This window comes from Panulirus ornatus, chromosome 62 (assembly GCF_036320965.1).
Source record: "Panulirus ornatus isolate Po-2019 chromosome 62, ASM3632096v1, whole genome shotgun sequence".
Taxonomy (NCBI): domain Eukaryota; kingdom Metazoa; phylum Arthropoda; class Malacostraca; order Decapoda; family Palinuridae; genus Panulirus; species Panulirus ornatus.
Genome location: NC_092285.1, coordinates 14,324,832 through 14,343,308, shown reverse-complemented (window position 1 = coordinate 14,343,308; position 18,477 = coordinate 14,324,832). Strand labels below are relative to the sequence as shown.

Sequence of the window (18,477 nt, the reverse complement as noted above, 5' to 3'; positions counted from 1 at the left end):
AGAAATCTCGTGTTTTCTCGTATCATTTTGTGAAGACCCAACAGGGAATTGTTTGAGTCTTAAAGTGAGGAGAGAAAGACTACCACCATCATGCCTGGCCATATTGTCAAGAGCACGGGTCCTGACCCCGACCCCACAGAGTTCCTGTTCATCTCCATGGAGATGAAGATGCAGGATGCCACCAAGCCTTATGACCCCAAGAAGTCCTGCTGGATCCCAGACGACAAGGAAGGCTTTCTCGAGGGTGAGATCCAGGGCACCAAGGGCGACCTTATTAGCGTCTATGCTGGTGGTGAGACCAAGAACTGGAAGAAGGACCTCGTCCAGCAGGTCAACCCTCCCAAGTACGAGAAATGTGAGGACATGTCCAACTTGACCTACCTCAACGATGCATCCGTCCTGTATAACCTGAAGTCTCGCTATGTCGCCAGACTCATCTACACCTACTCCGGTCTCTTCTGCATCGCCGTGAACCCCTACAAGCGCTACCCCATCTACACCAACCGTGTGGTCAAGATCTACCAGGGCAAGAGGCGTAATGAGGTACCTCCTCATCTCTTCGCCATCGCTGACGGCGCCTACATGAACATGATGCAAGGTGAGAACTTGTTGTTTGCCACTTCTACGTAATACACCAGGTGATCATGATATGATCTATTCTCCAATTAAGATATAGCATTGGAGATAACTTAGTGGCAGTGTACGTAACATACTTTGTGTAAGTAATGCCTCTTTCTCTTTGCAGCCGGAGAGAACCAAGCCATGCTTATAACGTAAGTCATACACACACTCTCATCCCCTCTTACTTTTATCACGCCTCCGTTTTTCTCCTTTTTAAGTCGTCCACCTACTATCATTTCCTTGCACTCAGTATATGGCAAAGATAGGCTTCGAAAATGGCATCAGTGTATGGCAAATGTGGCAGGGATGGGCTTCTTTGATCGCGTCAGGATATGACAGGAAAGGATTCAGTGTGATGATTATGATGATGAATGGATATAAATGGCAAAGGGATAGACAAATGAAGTGTGAGGTAGAAAGATAGAATCAGTATGTTGATAGGAAGAGGAACGTTTGGATTAATGGAATTCTGATATTCCTTCAACCACATTACTGGACAGTGGAAGATGAGGATTTACATAGAGGCAAACTTCTAAGATGGGGCAGACACAGAGTTGATGCCAACTTGGAAATATCACTGTTTTGTTCGGTACTTCGTTTAGGGAAGCTAATGATAATGATCCAACCTCGTTCTTCACTAAGGGGTGAGTCAGGTGCTGGCAAGACTGAGAACACCAAGAAGGTACTCTCATACTTCGCCAACGTCGGCGCCACCACCAAGAAGACTGAGGAAAAGAAACAGGTAATAATACCACCAGTGGCTTCCAGTGGTCTAGGCTGCCTGAGAATGACATACACCAACTGATTAGTTCTTTAGTGGCAAGTCTCATTACTTGCAGTGATATTAGTCATGTGATATTGTGCATCCTTATCCTTATGTCTCACTTGAATCACTATTGCTGACCGACATGTAGTGCAGCATTACCTACTGTCTTGGGAGACGTGTTAGTAAAGTATTTATGACACTTGCCTGCAGAACCTGGAGGACCAGATCATCCAGACCAACCCCGTACTGGAGGCCTTCGGTAACGCCAAGACCGTCCGTAACGACAACTCCTCCCGCTTTGTAAGTACACCTTCAACTCCATCTCTGATGACACAAAATATTACCACACCAATTAATTCACAATATGTTCTTATTCTCCATGAGCCTTTGTTGGTCGACCTAATTTGACTCTTAATCATTTACCACACAGGGTAAGTTCATCCGTATCCACTTCCAACCCAATGGCAAGCTGTCTGGTGCTGACATTGAGGTCTACCTGCTGGAGAAGGCTCGTGTCATCTCCCAGCAGTCCCTGGAGAGATCCTACCACATCTTCTACGAGATGATGTCCGACCAGGTTGAGATGATCAAACGTAAGTAATTTCTCTTCTGATAAACACACTATAACTGCTTTAAAATTTACATATGGTAATAATTATACAAATGTAACATTTACTGACGCTGCATAAGTATAGTTCGTATACATCCATTATATGTATATATATATATATATATATATATATATATATATATATATATATATATATATATATATATATGATGAAATCGCGTTTCAGTACTTCATACAAACTTATTTAACATGTAATATTTCCATACATTTTGCACAACATATTTCGTGGAGACACTCCACCTCATCATCAGGTGCCAGTACTGAACAAAGTCATTTAAATCCCAACATCACACCAGATTCCCGCCGTCCAACACCAATCCCTCCAGGCCATTTACTGTCTGCTATGTCTGGTGGTAACCCTTTCAAAGGGAGAGTGATTACGGGGGTCAGATGACGGGGGTTGACCTAGGAAGCTGGGTGTGTCTTAACTTTTTTTTTTGTTTTCGTGTTTTGTCCATTCTCTCATTATATATAAATAAAGTGCGATTGTCTTGGACAATCGTATGTTTACCAAATGGCGTCCTAGCTTCGTCTCTTCGATGTACATCAACTGACAGTTATATTTCTCTCTTGTCTCCCCAGATGATGTGATTATTACACGAAAGTGCACTTGGGAACTTATCGTGTTTCATTTTCCCCTGGACTCATAGGAATATGTACATATATATCATGTTATGCAACGAAGAATGTTTAATTTCAGCATTGTGCTGTCTCAGCAACGACATCTACGGTTATCACTACGTGTCGCAGGGCAAGGTCACTGTCCCCTCCATTGATGATGGAGAAGACATGCAGTTCTGTCACGTGAGTACAGTTGACGCTGCTGATGACACTGTAGATCAGTTATGCAAGTTGAACGATTTGCTGTCTTATTGTCCCAGAGAATGTATGTCGTGAACTCGGTGTGTGTCCTGCAGCACAGTTATTAATGAACCCAGGTAAAGCAGACATTCTACTGCATCTGTTTTGTTATGTGGATGTCATAAGTTCAAGGATATTGTGTACACTGTTAAATCAACAAAGTTAAATAAAGTCATAATCGTACGATTATTGTGTATAATACAAATGCTGTGTGACTATGCTGGACAACTATTACATAAGTTTCTTTAATTACGTCATAGTTTATTTGAAGTTTGCTGTATACTTAAAAGGGCAATTTTTTTTTCATCCTCATGAGTTTACCAATGAGAAGAGGTAATTGAGTTTACACCTGTCTACACTGCACCGCTAATTGTGTAGGAAGCATCCACACTGGTACTGATATTAACAACAATAGTAACTGTTATTTTGATTCGTGATAGTTATTCTGTTAACCACGTCCTTATTACTGATCTAACTGTTTCGGTCTTGTGCTCCGTTATGGTAAGGCTTGATATTCGTTCTGTCTGTCTGACTCAGAAGCAACACTAAAATGTTCAGTTTTATCTTGATGATTTGCTCATGTTTACATTTAAAGCTTATCTTACTCTATTTCCTTTTCTCAGGATGCCTTTGATATCCTTGGCTTCTCCAGCCAGGAGGTTCAGGATGTGTACAAGGTGACCGCCTCCGTCATGCACTTTAGTAACATGAAGTTTAAGCAGAGAGGTCGTGAGGAGCAGGCTGAGCCAGATGGAACTGAGGTATTTGAGAGTGAACCAATATTTGATGCCAGTAGCAAGACTGGCGTTCCCATGACGCCATCAAACTTGACTTCCTCACTGAGATCATGCCCGAAACTGTTATTGTGAGCCTTAGGTAACGTAGAATTACTACTGTGTCTAACTCTCAGGCTCTTCCTCGGTAGGCTGGTGCAATCATTGGCAAGCTGCTGGGTGTTGACGGCGAAGACCTGTACAGGAGCATCACGAAGCCAAAGATCAAGGTGGGCGCAGAGTTCGTAGCCAAGGGTATGAATGCTAACCAGTGTTCGTACTCAGTGGGCGCCCTGGCTAAGGCTCTCTACGACCGCCTTTTCAAGTGGCTCGTGACAAAGTGTAACAAGACACTCGAGACGGGTCTGAAAAGAGCTTCTTTCATTGGCGTCCTCGATATCGCCGGCTTTGAAATCTTCGACGTAAGTGATTAACATTTGAACATTTATGAAGTAGTTCACACTGTAGTCATGCTGTAGTCAAGACTTCTATAGGGAAGTCTCTGACATGTGTTTATAATCTCTGTTTCTGCTCAGAACTCTACAATATTAATGTTTCTTTCTGTAAACAGTACAACGGGTTCGAGCAGATCTGCATCAACTTCTGTAACGAGAAGCTGCAGCAGTTCTTCAACCATCACATGTTTGTGCTGGAGCAGGAGGAGTACAAGAAGGAAGGCATCAACTGGACCTTCGTGGACTTCGGTATGGATCTGCAGGCCTGCATCGAGCTTTTCGAGAAGGTAATTCTCCAGAACAGAGAGACACTCGGAGGATACTATATGGTGCATGATTATAATGCTATACATGTGATGTTCACTAATCTTACGAGCATTAATACGTCCACTTCCTACAGAAAATGGGTATTCTGTCCATCCTCGAGGAAGAGTCTATGTTCCCCAAGGCTACGGACAAGTCCTTCCAGGAGAAGTTGAATGCCAACCATCTTGGGAAAACTCCTTGTTTTATCAAGCCCAAGCCACCTAAACCAGGTCAGCAGGAGTCCCACTTCGCCATCGTCCACTACGCCGGTACTGTGAGCTACAACCTGAGTGGCTGGCTCGAGAAGAACAAGGATCCTCTGAACGACACTGTGGTCGACCAGCTCAAGAAGGCGAGCAATGATCTCACCGTTACGATCTTTGCTGACCACCCGGGCCAGTCTGGTGGGGAGGTCAAAGGTCAGTATCACAACTTCCTTTGCTGTATTGGTAAAACCTTATGATCTCTGAACTACATCAACGTATATATATATATATATATATATATATATATATATATATATATATATATATATATATATATTTTTTTTTTTTTTTTTTTTATACTTTGTCGCTGTCTCCCGCGTTTGCGAGGTAGCGCAAGGAAACAGACGAAAGAAATGGCCCAACCCCCCCCCCCCATACACATGTATATACATACGTCCACACACGCAAATATACATACCTACACAGCTTTCCATGGTTTACCCCAGACGCTTCACATGCCTTGATTCAATCCACTGACAGCACGTCAGCCCCGGTATACCACATCGCTCCAATTCACTCTGTTCCTTGCCCTCCTTTCACCCTCCTGCATGTTCAGGCCCCGATCACACAAAATCTTTTTCACTCCATCTTTCCACCTCCAATTTGGTCTCCCTCTTCTCCTTGTTCCCTCCACCTCCGACACATATATCCTCTTGGTCAATCTTTCCTCACTCATCCTCTCCATGTGCCCATATATATTTATATATATATATATGTATATATATATATATATATATATATATATATATATATATATATATATATATATATATATATATATATATAATATAATTTTTCCCACAATGAACACCACACAGTTACTTAGTGTGTATTTCAGTGCTTTAGTTCCCTTGATTAAGACTATATACCAGTACAACAGCCTTGCTTTCTTTCCCAAATATCTTTTTCTTCTCACCATAATTGCAGTGAACACTCGACTATTCTCCCAACAGAAATATGAAACAACCAAAGAGACATTCTTTTCGATATATATGATGTACAGAGGTCATTGTAAGTAACCTGATATATATGTAATAACACTTTTATTTTCCTCATGCAAAGGTGCTCATCTAGATCTCTCTTTTCACTTCAGGTGCTGGCAAGAAGTCTGGTGGCTTCAAGACTGTGTCTTCTGGGTACAGGGTATGTATATATTACTTGTACCAACTGTATTCATGTTCACCGTCAGTAGAACTATGAATACATTATGCACAACTACAAATCTTAATATCTTATCTGTAGTTTTCACAAAAACAGTAACATACATTTCCATTTTTCAAGTTGGTTCATGATTTTGCTTACAAGATGAAAAATACAATGATAGATAAGTTTATAAATATTATTGAATCGAAAGTCACTTAGAAGCACCTGACCCACTTATTATATTATGCTTATTTTCCTCCCCTTCATTTTTTTCTCTTATGTTTCAGATAAAAGCTTTTTTCAATACACTGAATACAGTAGTTAATATATTGTTAGACTACCATTACTGAGGTCACAAATTCTTTTAGTGTCATGTCATCTTTAGATATATACAATGACTATTTGTCTGGCAATAGATCAGTGACTTTTGTCTACTGCTTAACCTCTGACCTGGTGTTCCCTTCCTTACAGGATCAGCTGAACAACCTGATGAAGACCCTGAACGCTACTCATCCCCACTTCATCCGATGCATTGTCCCCAACGAGACCAAGTCTCCAGGTTGGGTGAAGATGTTAAATTGTTCCTTTGTTAACAACTAAACAGGACTTGTCATAACTCCTGCCTCAGGGACCGTTCTTGAAATATCTGTCATCAACAGGCTTCATATTCCAACTTTGCTCGAGCCATTACAGTCAAGACTGATTATCTGAAGCGAACTGTTCTGTTTCGTTATTATATTCTCTTGTCTCCCTCCCTCCCTCAGGTGTGACTGACGCAGCCCTGATCATGCACCAGCTGACCTGTAACGGTGTACTTGAAGGCATCCGTATCTGTCGCAAGGGCTTCCCCAACAGGATGGTGTACCCCGACTTCAAGCACCGGTGAGTGAACTCCAAATATAATGTTGAGAACGATCTTAGGAATGATTTAGAATGTTGAATGAAATTGATGCCCTTTGTAGTGACCGTGTAGATGATGCTTATTTATCACTGATAGATCCAGGTATCAATACAAAATTGTACTTTTTCTCTAATTTACGAATTAAGTATATGAAGTATTAAAAGCTACAGCTAAGGCCATTTACAAAGAATTCAAGATCTAAATATCTATTAAAATCCTACATCCTGTCCAGAATCAACTTTAGATTCCCTTTTATAGTAAGATATGTGCTTAACATTAATTACATCCCCAGTGTCAGAACTATAGATTCAGGATAGTTTGGCTAATTCCATAGCAGTGACTTAGTAAACTTTGTATACCATATTGATGTTATCACAGGTTACAGGGTAACAAGTCTTCCCCATGGGACCAAATTTTGTTTCCCTTTTGGTAGGCAAGCAGTTAATAATGCATTTTACCGCATAATCAGACCCCAGTGTAGATGAAAACATTTGAAGGACAATAAACAAGTAGTGATTTCAAGACATTTCTCATAATATTTTGTTTCTTCCTTCTGGTAGTTACAAGATCCTGGCTTCCAAGGAGATGACAGAGATCCAAGACGAAAAAAAGGCTGCCAAGTTCTGCTTCGATAAGGCTGGTCTGGACGAGGAACTCTACCGGCTTGGCAACACTAAGGTTTTATGATTATTCCACTGTCATGCCCCAACTCCTTCCTTAAAATTCAGCTTTCAGTCCACACTTTTCCAAATAGTTTGTCTTTCATTGCCAGCTCGCAGAAAATAAAGATACCTTCTAGTTTTCCGGTTTGCTGTTTATCACCACTGACATCTATTTTTGTTTCATCATCTTTTGCATGACTTTTATGACCTCATTAGGTTGAATGCTCAGTAATTTGGATCCTTTAATTTTTTTTTTCATCTGTTTCCCTTGCTTGAAACATTGCCAATTTTTTAAAATGCTTTCCCAGTCTTCACTATCAAGTGCAGGTGAAAAATTGTCTTACATTTTATATACAGCTTTTTCTCGGTCCTTTACATTTTCAGTTAACTTGAACAATAGCTTCCCAGTGTTTTTCAAGAACACTATCAAACTACTATACAAAAATCCTCTAGTATAGTTTCAGTACTACATCCGTCCACAGTGAGACAGTATCATATTTGTCTACCAATATGAAGCCACACGAAATATTAAGAAACGTATTTTTGGTTTTCTTAATGTTTGCACGTGCCGGGAAAATGTGTTGCTAATAATTCGAATGTGATTTGTGATGCCCGGCAGGTGTTCTTCCGTGCTGGAGTCCTGGGTACCCTAGAGGAGATCCGTGAGGACCGCTTGGGGATGATATTCTCGTGGTTGCAGGCCTGGATCCGTGGTTACATCAGCCGCAAGGCCTACCAGAAGCTCCAGGAACAGCGCTTAGCCCTCACTGTTGTTCAGCGCAGCTTGAGGAGATACCTTAAGTTGCGCACTTGGGCCTGGTTTAACCTGTGGCAGAAGGTGAGGCCACTCCTCAATGTCACCCGCATCGAGGATGAGATGAAGGCTCTCGAGGAGAAGGCCGCCAAGGCTCAAGCAGACTATGAAAAAGAGCTGAAGCTTCGTCAGGAGTTTGAGGCTGCCAATGTTGTCCTTCTAGAGGAGAAGAACAATCTTCTTCTTGCTCTTGAATCAAGTAAGGGCAACATGTCTGACTTCCTTAATAAGCAGGCTAAGATACAGAGCCAGAAGGCAGATCTTGAAGCTCAGCTTACTGTAAGTAATAATGAAAAGGAGGATATCCTCTCGAATATTTTTCTTGTTTTTATGTTGACTTCATGTAAAACATTGACATAGCCATGACTTTTGGAATCAAGTCCTCCTTGCTTAGTTTATGTATAATTCACTCTTGTAAATCTTGGAAAACATTCTGGCCGAAAAAAAGGCTTTTGTAATGTTTAGGAAACATTTAAACACTGAGAGCTGGAACATACAAGTTTACGTAGGTCAAAACATGACACTTGTTACGCTGATGAATAACACGACTTTTTTTACTCTGATGATTGTGGACCTTATGGACAGTAAGCAGAAGAGAGCCTTTCTCTATTCCAGTTTTATCTTTTTGCTTCTCTTCCAGACTTCGGACTTACTGGTTCATAACCAGTTGTGATGCATACTGTAATGCAAGGCTGCTTATTTTTATGTTTTCAGGAGACTTCACAACGCCTGCACATGGAGGAGGAAGCCCGTAACCAACTCTTTCAGGCGAAGAGAAAATCAGAGCAAGAGGTCGGCAACCTGAGGAAAGATATTGAGGTTCTAGAATTAACCATCCAGAAAACTGATCAAGACAAGGCCAGCAAAGACCATCATATCCGCAACCTTAATGATGAAATGGCCCAGCAAGAGGAGTTTATCAGCAAGCTTAATAAAGAGAAGAAACATTTGCAAGAGTGCAATCAGAAGACAGCAGAGGACCTCCAGGGGGTGGAAGACAAATGCACTCACCTAAATAAGATTAAAAGCAAGCTCGAGCAGACTCTTGATGAGCTTGAAGACTCCCTTGAACGTGAGAGGAAGTTAAGAAATGATATCGAAAAATCCAAGAGAAAGGTTGAGGGTGATCTGAAGCTAACCCAGGAAGCTGTGGCTGACCTAGAACGTGGTCGCAGAGAGCTTGAGCAAACAATCCTTCGCAAGGACAAAGAAGTCTCCTCAGTGTCCTCCAAACTGGAAGATGAACAATCTCTTGTTTCCAAGATTCAGAGACAAGTGAAGGAACTGCAGTCCCGTATTGAGGAGCTCGAGGAGGAGATGGAACATGAGCGTCAGGCTCGAGCCAAGGCTGAAAAGAGCAAGAGCCTCCTCGCTAGGGAGATGGAAGAGATCAGTCAACGTTTGGATGAAGCTGGTGGCGCCACCGCTGCCCAGATCGAGTTGAACAAGAAGCGGGAGGCTGAGTTGGCCAAGCTACGTCGGGACGTCGAGGAAGCCAACATTCAGCATGAAGCTGCCTTGGTTCTCCTACGTAAGAAGCATAATGATGCTGTAACTGAAATGTCAGAACAGATCGACCATCTGAACAACATGAAGGTCAGGTAAGAGAAGCACCTGAGGTACAGGCATATACGATTATTCTCATGTATCAACAAACTACTTAAGATTGTTGAATGTTGAGAAATAGTGTTGTGGCTTGTCATACCAAATGATGTACTAACTAGTAAAGATGTTTATAGATATTCGTTCAGTCATTGTTTTGCAAGTGAATTAGAAGAGATTCTATTACTCATCAGTTAGGATAAGTTAACTCTTGAATTATTATCTGTTTAGGAGTGAGAAGGACAAGGAGGCCCTGAAGCGCGAGGCAGGTGATGCTAAGGCTGCCACGGACGGTCTGGCCCGAGACAAGGTACGTCTTTCCTGTGTCCTTCCTTAAACATCACACAGTCTAGTTACCGCACTGAAGAACAAATGATTACACTGTAATACGATTTTTTTTTTCAAATGCTACAGGTTCATTCGTGTTTCTCCATCTTACTTGTTAGTTATTGATATATGAAATGGAACAATACTATATATATATATATATATATATATATATATATATATATATATATATATATATTATATATATATATATATATATATATATATATATATATATGTATGTATAATGGTTTTTATACGTGGGTCGTCTTGTTTGTGCTTCACCAGGTTGCTGCTGAGAAGACAAACAAACAACTGCAGCAGCAGATGACAGAGCTGCAGGCTAAACTAGACGAGGCCACCCGCACCATTACTGACTATGATGCAGCAAAGAAGAAACTTTTCGTGGAAAATACTGATGTTCTGCGACAGTTGGAAGAAGCTGAGAGTCACATTGGCCAGTTATCCAAGCTGAAGCTTTCCCTTACTAACCAGCTTGAAGAGAACAAGAAGATGTCAGATGAAGAGAGCAGGGTAAGCATCCATTTGATCAGAATTTGGTAGTTAACATTATTATCATTTCATTCATGATTTACATGTTACAGTAAGACTCTCATGACTGGTGGTTGAAATGTGTGTATTCTCTGTGTCGCAGGAGCGTACCACTCTTGTGGGAAAGTGTCGTAATCTAGAGTATGACATCGAGGGGCTGCGTGAACAACTTGAAGAGGAGAGTGAAGCAAAGGCTAATGCTCAAAGACAGCTGTCCAGAGCCAATGCCGAGGCTCAGATGTGGCGTGCCAAATACGAATCTGAAGGTGTTGCTCGAGCTGAAGAACTGGAAGCTGCCCGCCTCAAGGTGTGCACTCGTCTGGAAGAAGCCGAGCAGCAGATCGAACAGCTGAACCTTAAGAACTTGAGCCTTGAGAAGAACAAGCAACGTCTCACCACCGAACTTGAGAATATACAAATTTCACTTGAACGTACCCAGACCTTAGCCACAGCCGCCGAGAAGAAGCAAAGAAACTTTGACAAGATTGTTTCAGAATGGAAGATGAAGGTTGACGATCTTGCCGCTGAACTTGATGCCTCACAAGCAGAGTGTCGCACCTATTCCACTGAACACTTCCGCATTAAGGCTGCATACGAAGAGAACCTCCAAGAACTAGATTGTGTACGTCGTGAAAACAAGAACCTTGCAGATGACATCAAGGACCTAATGGATCAGATTGGTGAGGGTGGTCGTTCCCTGCACGAGGTCCTCAAGAACACCAAGTGTCTGGAAATAGAAAAGGAAGATCTTCAAGCTGCTCTTGCGGAAGCCGAGGTTGCTCTGGAACACGAAGAGAACAAAGTTCTCCGTGCTCAGTTTGAGCTCAGCCAAGTGAGGCAGGAAATCGACAGACGTATCCAAGAAAAGGAAGAAGAGTTTGATAACACGCGGTAGGTAGTCATACATGTCATCTAACATTTAATGCGTTTTCATACTTGCATAACATTAATACACAACCAATAGACCTCACTGTTACTACATGATGTAATCATGTTAATGTACAAAACTGTCTAGGAAGATATACAGTCACACCATATGTGCGTTACTGCCGCTCTATATTGTGACTTAAGTTTCATCATTTTAGATACTTCAGGTTACTGATCTTAATTTGAAGGTGCACCATAGTGGTCAGTTGTGACCAAGACAGCCAGTTCATTGTTATCTCGGGTTCCTTCCTGTTCTTTGGAAGGATGGCTGACTTAGTGAGCCTCTTTCTAAAGCCACACACACACACACACAGACACACACACACACACACACACACACACACACACTTATAAAACTCGCTCTTTTTCATGGCAAAATACATATTTTTGTATTTACATTTTTTCCTCTTAAGTTTTTGATGTTACTCTTACTTGACTTTCCAGATGAGTTCCATATAGCTACATCTGCTATTCAGTATTCATGATATTTATCTTAGTGTAACATGTCTACATATCTTTCTCCCTCAGCAAGTGTCACCAGCGAGCCGTGGAGTCCATGCAGGCGTCCCTTGAGGCAGAGGCCAAGGCTAAGGCTGAGGCTCTTCGCCTGAAGAAGAAGCTGGAGTCTGACATCAACGAACTCGAGATCGCTCTGGATCATTCCAACAAGGCCAACGCTGACCTGCAGAAGCACATCAAGAAGCTTCAGGGAGAGTTGAAGGAACAACAGGCCAACATTGAGGAGGAGCAGCGTCTTTCCTCTGAGTACCGTGAACAGTATGGCATATCTGAGAGGCGAGCTAATGCCCTACATACCGAGCTGGACGAATCCCGATCCCTTCTGGAACAATCTGATCGAGGTCGCCGGCATGCCGAGTGTGAACTGGCCGAGGTTCAAGAACAGTTGTCTACTCTCACTGCTCACAATAATTCCCTTACTGTGAGCAAGAGAAAGCTAGAGACTGAGATGCAAACCCTTCACGTGAGTGGTTCAAATTCTCAGAAACTTCAGAATAAATTTTCAAAAACAAGACCCAATGACATATTCAGTCTTAAATGACGGTGTAATGTCCTTGGCAAAAATTGATTTAGCTTTCGATTTATAATATATATCATAAAGAATAAGAGGCTTTTATTTCATTATTTGCTGTAATTGTATTACTGTCAGGTACGGCTCTAAATCACATATTTGAGCATTCATCATTTTATCTTTACAGGCTGACCTCGACGAGATGGTCAACGAGGCCAAAAACTCTGAGGAGAAGGCTAAGAAGGCCATGGTTGACGCCGCCCGTCTGGCTGATGAACTTCGAGCTGAACAAGAACACGCCCAGACCCAGGAGAAGATGCGCAAGGGTCTGGAAATTTCTGTAAAGGAACTCCAAGTTCGCCTGGAGGAAAATGAAACCAATGCTACGAAGACTGGCAGAAAAGCAATGGCTAAACTGGAAGGCCGCGTTAAGGAACTGGAGAGCCAGCTGGACGATGAGGCTCGTCGCCACTCTGATGCCCAGAAGAACCTGAGGAAGTGCGAGAGGCGCATCAAGGAACTGTCCTTCCAGGCCGATGAGGACAAGAAGAACCACGAGAGGATGCAGGACCTGGTTGACAAGCTCCAGCAGAAGATCAAGACCTACAAGCGGCAGATCGAGGAGGCCGAGGAGATCGCTGCCATGAACCTGGCTAAGTTCCGTAAGGCGCAGCAGGAGTTGGAGGAAGCCAATGCAGCTGCCTAACTTGGCTATGGAAAATGCTACCGGTCAACACGTAGTACTCTGGACAGTACACATTGTCCTAATAAAACCAAAAATATAATGCTTCTTTGTTTCACGTCATCGTTTAGTATGAAGAATCCATTATAGTTGTAAATCGGAAGTATGGCCCACCTCAGTGCACAAGTTATGGTATCAAGTAGCCAATTCTGTACCATCAACAGCTAAGATTATTGATTTACGGCGTGATGAGACTGAGCATAGTTCAGTTCTTAATGATGATGCTAGAACTCGTCCAAAACATGCTCCTTCAACAACTAAGATTATGAAGGTTAACATGAGAAAGACAGACAACAGGGGCCTAATTGGCCCACAGCTGTGTTGTCTGAAAAAAAGAAGAAAAAACAGGATTTTGATATGTCAAGAAAATGTAATTCCGCTCACCAGTTTTTTAAGCTATCGCCGACTTCTCTTTGCTGCAACTTAGCCTTCTACTGTCCCCGTTAACGCTGTCGTTTATACAGTCTATTTCTGGCGTTTTCCTCAGTATACCTGAATTTATAAGATATTTGTCTAAACGACTTTTGAAGGTTTTTATAATCTTAGTATTCATTACGTCTGACGGTAACTTATTCCAGTGCTCAACACACTTATGGGAAAAGAAGCTTTTTCCCACGTCCGTACCGCATCTCTCAGCTTTGAGTTTTATTCCATTTGTCCTGATAACCTTATATTCTTGTAAATCAAAAAGATGTTCATTATTTACTTTATCGAACTGGTTCAGAATTTTGAACACTTGGATTAAGTCGTCGCGAAGTCTACGTTTTTTAAGGGAGGAGATATCCAATCGTTTTAGCCTCTCCTCGTATGCCAGATTTTTAAGGGATGGGATCAATTTTTCTCGTGCGTCATTGTACTTATAATTTTCCTCGTCTTTCTTATAGTTCGGGGACCAAAACTGTACTGCATATTCAAGGTGTGATCTTATTAGGGAATCATAAAGTGTGAGAATTGTTTCTGGTGTCTTGTAATCCATGTTCCTGGCTATGAGATCTAACATTTGGTTGCCTTTTTTACTTGCTGCTTGACATTGTTTAGTGTATTTCAAATTGTTGCTAATGACAATTTCAAGGTCCTTTCCTTCACTTACTTTAGTTAGTTTCCGAATAGTTTGTAGTCATGACATATATTGTCTCATAAGTGCATAACTTTACACTTGTTACATGAAACTTCATTTGCCATCTGTCTGACCACTCTGCTAGTAAGTTAAGATCTCATTGAATCATTTCACAGTCCCGCCTGTTTACAGACATACCTTCTAGTTTAGTGTCGTCAGCAAACTTGGAGATTTTAGATATGAGACGGAGTTCTAGGTCATTAAGGTCATTAATGTATATTATGAAAAGATTTGGGCCTAGCACCGACCCCTATGGCACACCAGTCGGTACGTCTAGCCAATCTGAGGCTTCGCCGTTTAATACGACACGCTGCTTTCTTTCGGGAAGCCAGTCTCTGATCCATGTACAGAGTTCTTCACTGATTCCGTGTGTTTTAAGTTTATGTAAAAGTCTCTCGTGAGGTGGTCAGAAACAGTGTTGATTGTCCGATATCATTTTGTATTCTAGAAACGACAATTTTATCTCGTATTTTTTCCATCGTTTTACCTAAGACTGACGTAAGGTTGACTGGGTAGTAGTTCCCGGCACATTTGCTAGTTTCACCTGATCATTCGATAGTTAAGTTGAATATTTTTGTTATGGGGTATATCAGCTGTCTTCTGATCTTCAAAAATCTTGGAGACAAGTTATCTGGGTCGTTGGATTTGTTAGGCTTGAATTGGTCCAGGTATTTACGTACTTCAGAGCTCTCTATTTCTCTAATCTTCAATTCTTCTTCATCCGATCCTTGAAAAATTTTCATTGCAAGTGGTATTCGAGATGTTTCTTTAATTGTGAATACGGAGTTGAAAGAATAATTAAGTATGGTGGCCATTTCCTTGTCAGTAGTTAGTGCCATGTTCGTTTCGTAATGGTTCATTTCCTTCTTTTACTGTCTTCCTTTATCTTATTCATTTGAAGAATTCCTTAGGATTATTCTTAACTTTCAAGGAAATTTTTTGTTCCTCGCGTTTACTCTGTCTTATGACCTTCTTACATTCTGTACTTTGATTGATTCCTGGTGATATTCATCGGTTCCCATTGATCTGAATTATATTTTCTTCTGGCGAATTAATCTTATTCTCCTATTCATCCATGATGGTTTGAGATATTGCAAGTTCTTCTTGTAATTCATGGAATATGTTTATTTTTAATCTTGAGTCGTGTGTTTTTAGAATTATTCTACATTTCCTCTACTGTGTAAACGTCAAAAAGTTTTGTCCAATTTGTACTGCGAATTCGTGTCTAATGTTTTCAAAATGTGCTCGCCTGGAATATGGGATCACTGCTTATATGATCATGATACAACTAATCCATACATGTGGTAGAAGCATCAAAGCTTGGGGAAGTAAACTAACAAGCTGTCAGGGTAATACTTACAGATACGTCCTCCATACTTTTAATGAAAAATATCTATGTAAAATCCACCATTTAAAATTCAATAAATTCGTAACCAAAGAGCAAGAGCCTTGATAACTAAATAGTCGGTTGTACCAATTTTGAGTGTCAGTTACACATTAATTGAGACTTTCTCCTCCAAGTCATAATTATCTTTTCAAGTGAAGCGTCAACAACGAGACATTTGTATTCTTTTATCTGATTTGGTTTAGTTTATGCTGAAAAGCTGGCACCTGTGCGGATGTTTGTAGAAAACAACATGATGGTATACTGAACACTTCAAACATGTCTCCATCCAGCTCTGGCTTCTTGGAAACATCATGAGGCACTTTGCACTGTCACTTACTTAATGTACTCGACTAAGATTTTAATTTCACTTACACATATGTTATTTCTTGTATATCAGTGAAGCGAACAATATGAGAACTAATGAATCGTATTTGAAGGGAAATGCATTTCGGGTACGACTGAGACAGAACTTCGTGTTAATGTTATAAAGCTGAACATGTGTCATTTTATTTCAAGGTTGTAGTTTGTAAATATCAATAGTGTGACTCTCAGAACGACGCATATTAGGAATAGTTGCAGATCTACGCGCAGGTGGCTGGTTATACAGCTGTGGGTACCTTTCTGGAGGGGCGGGGTATAGTAACAACATGGAGTTTTTAAGAGGGTCTTTGTGAGGGTTCATTGAAGGGATGGGTTGTGAGAGAGTCCAGGACTTATGAAGGAGTTTGTTTGAGGATGGAGTATGTTGATGAAGAGATGACTACAATAATGGAAGAGAAGGTTTATGATGATACCCAGGGCTCATCCAGCTGATGTGGTGCTCTACATTTCGGTGTTGATTATATGCTAAACTAACTTGAAACTTGTAATATGTGAAGTACCTTTATATCAGTGTAAAGATGTTCATTGAAATATAAGAATTATGACATAGATTGTTTTCATTAATCAAAAGCTTTCTATTAGAGAAAACATGAAGTAGTAATTAATATTTTGAGATAATGAACTATTTCCACAAAGGATAAAATCTATGAGGACAATCTTGATACTGTTGTAACAACTTGTGAGGGAAAGTTGTGATATTTGTCCTTGCTACACCAGCTGTGCAACACATTACCCTCACATTTCCTTCATAGCTTCTACTTAAACCTAGGGAAAAAAAACAGGTTTTCCACTGTCTGGAGAACTCGTACATTATTTACATTGTGTTTTCTTACTTTTTACCCCTCAATCTGTGTTTTCTTTCTTTTAACCCTTCTTTTATTTTTTAACTTCATTTAAATTCTGGCCTCGAGAAGGACTTTTGTCCGTGACCGGTCTTTGATATATATTTTTTTTATTATTTTATTTTGCTTTGTCGCTGTCTCCCGCGTTTGCGAGGTAGCGCAAGGAAACAGACGAAAGAAATGGCCCAACCCACCCACATACACATGTATATACATACACGTCCACACACGCAAATATACATACCTATACATCTCAATGTACACATATATATACACACACAGACACACACATATATACCCATGCACACAATTCACACTGTCTGCCTTTATTCATTCCCATCGCCACCCCGCCACACATGGAATACCATCCCCCTCCCCCCCTCATGAATGGACGAATTCTTATCACATAGTCATTTCTGCGAGATAACACAGAATATCACAAAAGATTTGTAGTGTAATGGAGTCTCAGAGTGCAGAGCTTGTCAGTCAATTACTTCAAGCAGATATAAACGTTGTCTCGTGTGGTTGAACGTAGTGTTTGGTTCGGTATCTGTGTGTGTGTGTGTGCTTCATCCACAGTAGGTCACTGTCTGCTTAGCCAACTCTCTATATATTACTGTTGATATATATTGCTTTCGAGGAATCGGCACGAGTAAGAGTCGATACAGCAAAATATAGATGCGGCAAGTTTAGTAAGATGTGATCATTTATTTACTTATGTATATATATATGGCACTCATAAATCCTCTCCTACTCTTACACAGGAAGCATCTTGTGCAACACTCTGCATTTTTAATTCCCAAAGATTTAGAAGGTCGAAGAAACAAGTCTTATACTGAGATAGTTAACTGTCTTGTCTAGCGAGACTACGTAGATATGACACGGGTGGCGGGAGTGTCAGACGGATGGCATGGTGTGTGGAGAAAGTGTTGATGTTTAACATGACACACAGCTGAATAATCTGTGTGAGGACCCAGAGTACAGCCATTGTGACACAAGGATCAGTGTCTAGTGAGGATAATGATATGCTTCCTCAGTTTAGAGTCGATACTCCCATCTCTCTTGATAACAAGGTTGCTGTTTCCGCACTTGTGGATTGTATCCTAGAGGTCCAGGGAAGTGAACCTGGCCTTACGGAGTTTGAGTGGACCGAGGTAGTGAGGTGTGAGGCTCTGGTTATGAGGAGTTGCACACGTGATGTTGCACCCGATGTCACCTGTTGTCATGAGGAAAGTGTCAAGCTGATCTACGAGGTTTTGGGAGGATGATGAAGTATGAACAAGGCTTGTCAGGGTAAATGATCTCCTGTGTTCGTAATGTTCCTGACCTGATGGGTCAAACTTGCTTTTCTGTTCCCTCTGTTCATGATGG

At 41.1% G+C, this 18,477-nt stretch overlaps 2 protein-coding genes across 5 annotated transcripts in view; one reads left to right on the top strand and one right to left on the bottom strand.

Moving 5' to 3' along the window:
- The window catches only part of LOC139745747 (DNA polymerase lambda-like), a 305,248-nt gene that overhangs the window by 89,696 nt on the left and 197,075 nt on the right, over positions 1-18,477 (bottom strand). The gene's annotated exons all lie outside the window — the stretch shown is intronic.
- LOC139745746 (myosin heavy chain, muscle-like) lies at positions 26-16,814 on the top strand. Its single transcript, XM_071656271.1, has 21 exons — positions 26-598; positions 746-773; positions 1,264-1,363; positions 1,598-1,687; positions 1,818-1,980; positions 2,719-2,822; positions 3,503-3,640; positions 3,805-4,074; positions 4,224-4,394; positions 4,508-4,832; positions 5,773-5,822; positions 6,294-6,381; positions 6,587-6,704; positions 7,284-7,401; positions 8,005-8,478; positions 8,914-9,800; positions 10,033-10,111; positions 10,417-10,662; positions 10,784-11,571; positions 12,136-12,589; positions 12,825-16,814. The coding sequence occupies exons 1-21, from the start codon at positions 91-93 to the stop codon at positions 13,341-13,343; spliced, it is 5,718 nt and encodes a 1,905-aa protein (XP_071512372.1). The 5' UTR covers positions 26-90; the 3' UTR covers positions 13,344-16,814.

Coding starts and splice junctions, on each gene's coding strand:
- LOC139745746 (XM_071656271.1), top strand. CDS start 91: ATGCCTGGCCATATTGTCAAGAGCACGGGTCCTGACCCCGACCCCACA. Junction 5,823..6,293: donor CTGTGTCTTCTGGGTACAGG/GTATGTATATAT, acceptor CCTTCCTTACAG/GATCAGCTGAACAACCTGAT. Junction 6,382..6,586: donor CAACGAGACCAAGTCTCCAG/GTTGGGTGAAGA, acceptor TCCCTCCCTCAG/GTGTGACTGACGCAGCCCTG.